Raw genomic sequence first — 10,310 nt, 5'->3', positions numbered from 1 at the left:
CAGGTCACACTAGGCAGCATACCTAACTTCAATTCCCATGGCACAAATCACTTCACTTCCAAATCACACATAGCCAAATGGTCACTAATTGACCATTAGAACTTTCTTTCACTAATACATGAGCAAATCTCAAATTTGTGCCTCAAACCCTAACTCCAACCATTTCAATTCTTCAAACATATACAATCAATGGATCAATTCATACTTCCAATGATGCATACACAAAGTTTAAAGGATTAATTGACACTAACCTTATTGTGTGCCAACTCATGCTTGAAAAACTCCTTTATTTTCACTTCTTTTTACTGCCCAAATATTGCTCTAATGGTGATGACTAATTTTTGTGAAGGGAAGATAGGGTTTTATGGTGGAATGAAGGGAGAAATCAAGCTTACAATGAAGCTTTAATGGAGGTTGAAAGAGAAGAGGGAGAGGCTACCGAAACTTGGAGAAGAAAGGGTAGAAAGTTTTGTTAATTTTTAACTCAATTTTGTCCTTTTTAATTGGTTTAAGAGTGCTTGTTAAAATGTGATTGGTGGAGCCTTTTATAATGACATCATAATGATGTCATAATTCATGTTTTCGTCCATTTTTTTTTCTTTTCTTTTCTACCCATTTTCGATTCAATTTTTAGCAATATTTATTCACATTTTATGTAATAAAAATTATTTATTTAACTAGACAAGTTGGCCAAAAATCATCTCTAAAGAAGAAACGATCAAAATGCCCTTCATTTGGCTTATTGAGCCAAAATCGTCTGTACTATTCTAAAATTTTTCTAATCATTTTCTTGACATTCTAATGCCATCGAAACCTCAATGACTCTTCTCTGGAGTCCCAAAAATTATTTCATGAATTTTCTCCCAGGTTTAGGGCTCCTAGCTGCAAGGACCGCAACTTTCCACTGGGTTACCTATCGCTAGGGCACCGACTCATTTAACTTGGTTGTATTTTATTTTTAAATTTTTTTCTAAATTTTTCTTACCATTATTTGAGTTATTTATGACTCCTCACTTTTTTCTAAATATTTTTCCAGACGTTCTAACTGTCCGGACCGACATCGGTCACCGGAACAGTAGAATATACGGAATTGCTATAGTGAGGGTGTTACATATGGATTGTGGAAAGAGTACAGCAAGAGGAAAATTGTGAATTTAGGTTTGATGGAGATGGTACCCTTATGCAAGGCTCCAGGGTATGTGTGCCAAATGTGGACAACCAAAGAAATAAGATTATGCAGGAGGCACACTACACACCTTACAGTATTCACCCAGGATCTACAAAGATGTACCATGATGTGAAAGATAGGTATTGGCGGAATGGCATGAAGAGAGACATAGTAGATTTTGTATCCAAGTGCTTAACTTATCAGAAAGTAAAGTTTAAGCATCAGAGGCTGTCAGGAAAGTTATAGGAGATTTTTATCATAAAGTGGAAGTGGGAAATGATTACTATGGATTTCGTGACTGGTTGTCTCGTTCTATACATCAGTATGACTCTATATGGGTGATTGTGGATCGTCTAACTAAGTCAGCTTACTTTTTTCCTATATGAACCACCTATTCTGTTGCTCAGTATGCAAGGTTGTACATCCATGAGATAGTCAGATTACATGAGATTCTTATTTCCATAGTATCTAACAGAGAGCCCCAGTTCACTTCTCTATTCTAAAGGAACTTTAAGAAGTACTTGGCACACAGCTGAATTTTAGTATGACTTTCCATTCATAGACAGATGGATAGTCTAAAAAGATAATTTAGACATTAGAGGATATGTTTCGCATGTGTGTCATAGATTTTAAAGGTCAATGGGATGATCAGTTACCATTAATGGAGTTTACTTATAATAGCAGCTATCATTCCAATATTGGAATGATACCCTATGAGGCATTATGTGGCAGGAAGTGTAGGTCCCCTCTATGTTGGACAGAAGTTGGAGAGGTGAAAGTACATGATTTAGATCTGGTGCAGTACACTTCATTGATGGTTCCTTTGATCAGGGAACTTTTAAATGCAACTTTTAGCAGGTAGAAGAGTTATGCAGATCTGAGGAGGAAAGGTGAACAATTTACAATGGGTGATTATGTGTTCTTAAAGGTCTCTCCTATAAAAGGTGTTATGAGATTTAGAAAGAAAGGCAAGTTGGCACCCCGTTACATAGGACCTTTTGAGATCACGGACAGAGTGAGAGCAGTTGCCTATCAGTTAGAGTTTCCATCAAACATTTCTCATGTCCACCCAGTATTCCATATTTCTATGCTCAGGAAGTATGTTCCCGATCCTTCTCTTGTGCTGCAACCAGATACAGTAGAGTTGAATGAGGATTTAACCTTCAAGGAGCAGTCAGTAGCTATAGTAGACTATTAGATGAGAAGCTTCAGTTAAAGTAAATCGCTATGGTTAAAGTCTTATGAAGGAGCCAATCTGTGGAGGAATGCACTTGGGAGTCAAAGCAGGATATGCATAGCAAGTATCCGTACTTATTTAATATGCAATTCTGTATTTTTATTCTGTCTTGTGTAAAATTCGTGAACGATTTTTCTATAAGAGAGAAAGAATGCAACACCCCAATTTTTTAAATAATTATTTTGTATTGATACTGATGAATTCATTAATATAATTGTTTAGGTAATCAGAATTAGCCTTCTTCTTCCGCCCAGCCGTCGCAGTGATATCTGGTGGATCAGTGAGTAGATATTGATCTTATTTATAATTTCAATATTATTATATATTAAATGCATGCTCATACATTCTCTTATAAATATATGTATATAGCTAAATCATAGGCATGGTTTGTATTGCAACTTTATTTGATGAAATTATTGTGAGTGTCACCTCAATGTAATTTGGAGCTGTGTGCGTGTGTCGGCATGCATGTGGTGTGATATTGGATATGGGTAGGACGAGTAGAATGCCTGAAGCTTGACTCGCTGGGACCCAATCCTTTTTGTGGATAAGTAGGGGTGAGTACGACTTTGAGTTGATCTCGCTGACTCCCGCATTTAGATTATTAAGAGAAAGTCCAGCTTGATTTAATCTCGCTGGTAGAAGTTAGAATTAAGAGAGCTGTATATTGGATCAACTCCCATATATATATGATATGATTGATGTGATACACGAGTGTGTGAGTACTCCAAATTATCTTTTATGTGAATATTATTTAACTTGTTTGGTAAGATGTGTGTATGTTGCATTTTATGTATAGGATGTTACATTTTATGTATAGGAGTGCACTAGATTTAGATAGTTATAGAAATTATATTTAAAATTAATATTTTACTCTATGAGTCGAACGCTCACTCCTGTTCAATTATTTTTCCACAGGTAACAAGAGAGATCTTTGAGTTTAACTTACTTTTTTCCTCGCAGGTTTACTAGAAATAGATTTATTATGTTCTTATTTTCTTGTTTATATTCTAAAAACTCCATATGTACCATTAGTGTATTAAACTTTTTGGGACTATAATAACTTATTCTGTTGGATGTTATAAAGGTTATTATGTGATTATGCTTGGATGAGGTAGTTGAGCTCCCATTGGATTATATGTATTTCTTTGAGGATTATAAGAGTGAGCTGAACTCCTCAAATTGAGATATATTATGATTACAAGTCGAATGAGTTATTACTCCCCGTTGGATAGCCCAATTTATGACTGAACTCTATCTGTTTATTTTCTTGAAATTGGACTATAATTATGGGTCTTATAGTTGAGTTAAGAATAGTTAGGCCTACTACGGATTTTAAAGACCTTATGCTGATCCAAGTTCTAGTGCCGATCCGGCACAGAATTTGGGTGATGACAAATTAATTTAAACTTTTAAATTTAAAATTAAATAATGTATTATGAAATACAAAATTGTAACAATTACTATTAAAAAAGTTATATATTAACACTTAAAATAAAAATCAACTTTGTATTTAAATATTTTTGAATTTTAACAGTTAAAATCTAATTTTATACTAAAAAATAATTATTAAAAAATAATATTTTTTAATTAAAATTTGAGTTAGAATGAGAAGAGTGAATTATTTTTTAAAAATATACTAAAATATATATTTAAGTAATTATTTATTAAAAATTATTTATAAAATCTATTTAAAAACATTTCATATATTGAAAATTTAAAAGTTTGTTTATCCTTTTATTGGTATATAAAAACTAATTTGAAGAAAAAATAAAATAATTTATCAATCAATTTATTTTAAAATTTAAAATTAAATAATATATTATGAAATATAAAATTATATTAATTATTATTAAAAATTAATATATTAACACTTCAAATAAAATTACAATTTAATTAGATTATTAAAATAAATTAATAAATAATTCGTGAAATACACTATCGAAATTCAAAACGGCTAGTTGAAAACGAGAGGCTGACTTTTTCTAGAAAAGGAAGACCGCACGTGATGAAATAAGTTGCATAGAATATTCGAATTTCCAAGCGTTCAACAAAAGCTGAGCCTGAGAAGGCAGAAAAAACAAGGCCTTTGCATTTACTCTGTAATATTATTCTCTGTGAAATCTTAACAAACTCTCCAGATTTTTGGACAATGAACACTGCGAAAAGAGCCGCCCAGCTCCTCTCATCTCACAACGTCACGTCTCTCTTCGACTCTGTCGAGGCCTTTCTCTTCGATTGCGATGGTCAGTTTTTGCTTTTGATTCCCATTTCTTCTTCTTCGTTTCTTTAGTTTTTGAAGTTAGCTTAGTTGTGATTTGTGAATTTAGGTGTGATTTGGAAAGGTGATAAGCTCATTGATGGGGTTTCTCAAACACTTGAAATGCTTCGCTCTAAGGCATCTTCCACTACCTTCATTTCTCTTTCTTTGTCTCTTTTGATTTGCAAATCTATGCTTGTGAATGAAATAATATGTTTTGGTTAATTCAGGGGAAGAAGCTGGTTTTTGTGACCAATAATTCCACAAAATCAAGAAGGCAATACGCGAAGAAGTTCAATTCCCTTGGTATTTCAGTTAGAGAGGTTCGTTTTAACTGTTCATTTGGATAGATAGTGATTTCCAATGAAAAGGGTATTTTAATTTCGCACGTTATGTTCAAATGCAAATCGATGAATCCTAATCGAATTTCAATTTCCATATTTCTGTTTGGTGCTCATTTCTTGCTCTCTGCATGTAATGTTTCAGGATGAGATATTCTCCTCATCTTTTGCAGCTGCTATGTACTTGAAAGTCAATAATTTTCCTCGAGAAAAGAAGGTTGGTGCTTCTCTTCGCCTACCCTCTTGCCTACTTTTGTCCGACTGTCTAATGTTGTACTGTTGTCATTTGCACAAAGTCATTGTAAACTAATATATTGTTGCATTTCTTCGCGCACATTTAGCATTGTATGTGTAATTTCTCATTGATTCCTTTTATAGGTATATGTGATAGGCGGGGAAGGTATATTAGAAGAGCTGCAGCTTGCTGGATACACAGGCCTTGGTGGCCCAGTATGTGCCTCCAAATTTTCGTACCTGATTTTCTATTGCTTTTTTTTTTTCTTTTATTTTCTTTCTCTAAATTTTTTGGACTAGACCCTCCTGAGGAGTGATTTGGTGCTTATCTTACTGGTGTCTTTTAATTTCCCCAGGAGTTGATAGACTTGTGGATGCACTTTTCTTTATGATCTGATGTGATCTGCGGTTATCTTTTTATGGATGTATTAATTAAGAAAGAAACATTTACCAAAACTCTTAGGTGGATTTTACAATCATTAAAACATTGGGAATTATGATGCTCAAATTTTGCAAGAGTTTTAAGAATTTTTGCAATGCTAATTCTTAAATTTGAAATTTGGATGTTAAGCTAGTATGATAGCCAGGGTTTATAAATGTTTATATAAAGAAAGGATGAAAGGTGCTTCCGAGTCATCTCTTTGAGTCCAAATTTACCACCTCAGGATCCTTCTCAAAATACACTTCATCTTTTAGTATCTTCTAATGCCTCGCTTCTGTGTGGTACATGTGTAGTTTCCTGGTTTTTAGCTTTCTTATTGGAGGCCACATTGCGTCTCTAACAGATATAAGCAAACATTTAAATCATCTCTCTCTCTCTCTCTCTCTCTCTCTCTCATTTTCTTGGTTGTTTATTATAGGGCTGTCTACATGCTAGTTTTTCAGGAAATTAGCTGTTTTGTAATGCTGTGGATTAGAGCATAATGAACAATTATGCATAATCAACTGCTAGGAGAACTATTGGATTCACGCCCCACCAGAAAGAAAAAGAAAAATGGTGGAAGTATTAGGCTTTACAAAGCTATAAAACTATTATTATGTCAGAATGTGGCTTTGTTGCTTGCCTTTCTTAGTAGCCTTATGGTTGCTATACTTGCCTTTTCCTTCAACCTGGTCCTATCAGTAGTGATTGCATGTGCTCCTTTCATTTTGCAACATGAAAAAGTATTATCTATTTTTTTCTTGGTTGGTGGTTGTAGCTTGTATTTGATTTCTTTTCGGCTCTCCTTGCAGAGAGTAAACCTTTTTCCTTTTGCTTCAAGCAATAAAACCTTTTCTCTTGTATTTTCTTCCTGATCATACCTATTGAAAAAATTTATTGCAGGAAGATGGTGAAAAGAGAGCAGAGTGGAAATCAAATTCCCTATTTGAACATGATAAGAGTGTAATAATCTAGGCCATTATTCATTTGAAAATTTTACTTCTCTATTTATTCACTATTTTCTGCTTGAGATTCATAATGGTGCAACTCGTATCACAGGTTGGAGCAGTTGTGGTTGGGCTAGACCCACACATCAATTATTACAAGCTTCAGTAAGAGATCCTGTTCCCTTTACCTACCATCATAATTCTTCTACATTTTAACCTGGTCATCTACCCTTGGAAAATTTGAGCGAGGGTCACTTTAAATATTGTGGAAAGAAAATGAAGGGTTATGCAAAAACTTTACTGACTCTTAGCTCCCAGGGGATTAAGAAAAAGAGCATTCCTTAATCAAAAACCTAAAAGTTTTTTTTTTTTTTTTTGTGATTTCTTAGTTGAGTATGGCATGTTGAGTCAGTTTCAAAGATTTCATCACAATTCATAAGACATCCTTGGGTCTGCCCTTGAACTTCTTTGCTAATCTTCAAGCAACCTTATGGAAAGTCATGATGCCAACAGTTTGTATTTAAGCAACATTTTCCTGAGATAAATTAGTGGTTGGAGCATAAGTTTTTAGATTCATTCTCCAAATTCATTCATATGCATAAATGCCCTTATACTATTAATATCTGCAACCAAAATGCTATGGCAATCCCCTTATCCATCAGTAGGATTTGTGTTGAGGAGACCTGGGATAACTTGATAATGACTGATGGGCCAATAAAATTTAGGCCTATTGAAAAGAATTTTCTGAGGTAACATTTGACTGATTATGCTTTCAGATCTTGGACTGGGGCTTGGATCCACCTGTAAATGAGTTCCTACCCCTTGGATATCACCTAAGCTGTGGTTGAAGAAGTGGGAGAGGAATAGGTCTTAACTTAGATATTTTGCATAGTTTCAAAGAAAAGAATGATAAAATCATGCAAAATTTTCAGGCCATTTATATAAATCAGGAATAGGTTTTAATATATGTTTCTTATATAATTAATGCCCTAAACTTTTGCATCTTTGTTACTTTATGACAGGTATGGAACCCTATGCATACGTGAGAATCCAGGGTGTCTCTTTATTGCTACCAATCGCGATGCAGTGGGACATATGACCGATTTACAGGAGTGGCCTGGTAATGAAGCTAACCTTTCATGTGAATTACATGCTTTCACGGCTTGGCTTTATAATATCTTATGTGAATTTAAGGGGCCGGTTGTATGGTTGCTGCAATGTGTGGTTCAACTGAGAGAGAGCCTATTGTAGTTGGAAAACCATCAACCTTCATGATGGATTTTTTATTGCAGAAGTAAGTTCTAATGTTCATTCTTATTCGCCCTTATCTTGTAGATCATATTTGCTATTTTGCTTAGATGTATTGTATATTGGAATCTGGAATCTCTAATTGATTGGAAACCTTGAGGCTCATCATCGAGAATGAGTTGCAGGTTTTAAACTGACAAGGTCATATTTTTGACATTTCAATAATATGTTTTGCTTAGCAGATTTCAAGTAAGTACCTCCAAAATGTGTATGGTTGGTGATAGACTAGACACTGACATTTTATTTGGAAAAAATGCTGGCTGCAAAACTCTTCTTGTTCTCTCAGGTGAATTGATTTCTCTTTCTTTACAATTTTCATTTTCTTGACAATGAAACTAACATAAATTCCAAACATCATAAACATTTATGATGTTTCAAACTGCTAAAACTGCAGGTGTGACAAATCAATCCACTCTAGAAGATCCCTCCGGCACTATCCAACCAGATTATTATACAAGCAAGATATCTGATTGCCTTCACTTATTGGGACCATAATCTCATTATTTTCGTTTGAGTAATTATTTCTGGCAAATGGACAAATCCATTTCTTAATGGGTCAGAATCAGTAGATTAATCATTCATAAACTTGTATACATGCATTTCATTGCCTCACGAAATGTCATTTTAATAAATATTATTCCCATCAATTGTAATAAATATGCTGTTGTAATTCTTGTTTACTGCTGCCAAAGTTACCAGCTCAAGTATAAAATATTGGTTCTTTGCGGCCATTTTGGCCTGTAGACAGTGAAAACTAGCTTTAAAATAAAGCAGGATGCAGGGTTTTGTACAAGTGCAGATATTTTGCAATTGGGTCCAATTATCACTATAATTTTTCTGTATTATTATTATTATTATTATGAAAGCTCGAATTCAGTGAATTTAATAATAATAATAATAATAATTGATTGAAGATTTAACTTACTCCTTGTGCTTTAAGCTTCCATCGAATTTTTTCGGGTTCTTCCTAATTCATACTTGGATTTTGAATATTACATTGCTGGAAAAAAGTCAAAAATCAATTTCTATTGTTATTGTAGTTCCTCTTTTTCTCCCACCCACTCCCTTCTCCATTTGAAGTTAACAAGGTTTTTGGATTTTCCGTTTTAGTCCTCTTCATTCATTTACAAATTAAAAATTGCTGAATCAAACGGCCAAAAACTTTTGATTCAATTGAATTCAAATTTCATTTATTTAACTCAATTAATTTGGTTAAACCTAGTCTAACTTAGTACCGTAGTTAAAAGTATTTCACTCTCCCATCTTAAATAAATAAATAAATGCACCTATTAGTTAGAGGGACAAGAATCATTTTTGGTTGGAAGAAGGGATTCCATAATAAGTGGTTGTTCTCATTCGCACATGTAGTTGTGGACTAATTATGTATAGTTAAAATAAATTATATTAGACATATCTCTTCAAAATATATATAATAAATGCAACAACTCAAGTTTTTGGATAATTATGAGTCTAATCGTATTTAATGATATAACTATGAGATTCCTTTAATCGGTTCAATACCTATAAGTCTCACCTAATAAAAGTAAAAAAATATTGATTAAATATAAGTAATTTCTATTTTGGTGGGACTGTCAAATATAATAATGTATATATTTATGCATTATAAATAGAAGTATATTCATATAATTATACTAACTAATAATATTCACATAATTATATAGTTAATTTATTATAGCTAATCATTGTTCATGTTCTATATAAAGATATTGGATTATCTATGAAAGTGAGTCTTTTCTCCCTAATCAATTTGATACACTATTCTCTCACGTCAATTAGAAACACCTGGTAGACCTCTGACCTATTTATTATCAGTTTACAGGTTTATACTCACAAGTAATTTATATAATGGCATCAGATCATATAAATATAATTTTTTTTATATTATTGTAGACCCTTATTTTGTGATTTATTATGAGTGTGCATTGAGGCTGTGGGGAAACCGATGATGAAAAATTAAATGACTGTAAGATGCAATTGGAGGCATGAAGTTGAATTATTAATTCCGTAGCATGATCTTGAAAAAAAATAATAAAATATTTTTTTGAGGAATTAATTTAATTAAATTTAAAGAAAATTTTGCTTTATTTAAATTTAATATGGGTACTTCTTAAATGGTCCTAATTAAATTTAATTGAGCCCCATGAGTCTAAAAAGCCTAATTATGAATTTTAAATAGAATCCATTTCATTTTTTTTAAATTAAAATAAGAAAATATCATTTTCTCTCTCCCTCTCCTGTATAAACTCTCTCTCCCACTTGGCCTCACTATCTTCCTCACTCCCTATTGGTGCCGCCTCCTTTCCCTCCCTTCCTATTGATTGAAATACCTCACCCATATCCCAATCTCACCCAAATTTTCTAATCCCAGTTGTT

At 33.0% G+C, this 10,310-nt stretch overlaps 1 protein-coding gene across 1 annotated transcript; it reads left to right on the top strand.

The window, feature by feature from the left end:
* Positions 1–4,459: 4,459 nt before the first annotated feature.
* Positions 4,460–8,670, top strand: LOC110656819 (phosphoglycolate phosphatase 2). Its single transcript, XM_021813789.2, has 11 exons — positions 4,460–4,651; positions 4,736–4,803; positions 4,896–4,988; positions 5,152–5,223; positions 5,385–5,456; positions 6,565–6,624; positions 6,721–6,773; positions 7,631–7,728; positions 7,803–7,902; positions 8,099–8,202; positions 8,311–8,670. Exons 1-11 carry the CDS (start codon positions 4,558–4,560, stop codon positions 8,409–8,411), a joined length of 915 nt encoding a protein of 304 aa, XP_021669481.2. The 5' UTR covers positions 4,460–4,557; the 3' UTR covers positions 8,412–8,670.
* Positions 8,671–10,310: the final 1,640 nt, after the last annotated feature.

This window comes from Hevea brasiliensis, chromosome 5 (assembly GCF_030052815.1).
Source record: "Hevea brasiliensis isolate MT/VB/25A 57/8 chromosome 5, ASM3005281v1, whole genome shotgun sequence".
NCBI lineage: Eukaryota > Viridiplantae > Streptophyta > Magnoliopsida > Malpighiales > Euphorbiaceae > Hevea > Hevea brasiliensis.
Note: the sequence above shows the minus strand (reverse complement) of the source record. Positions and strands in the feature narration are given on the sequence as shown.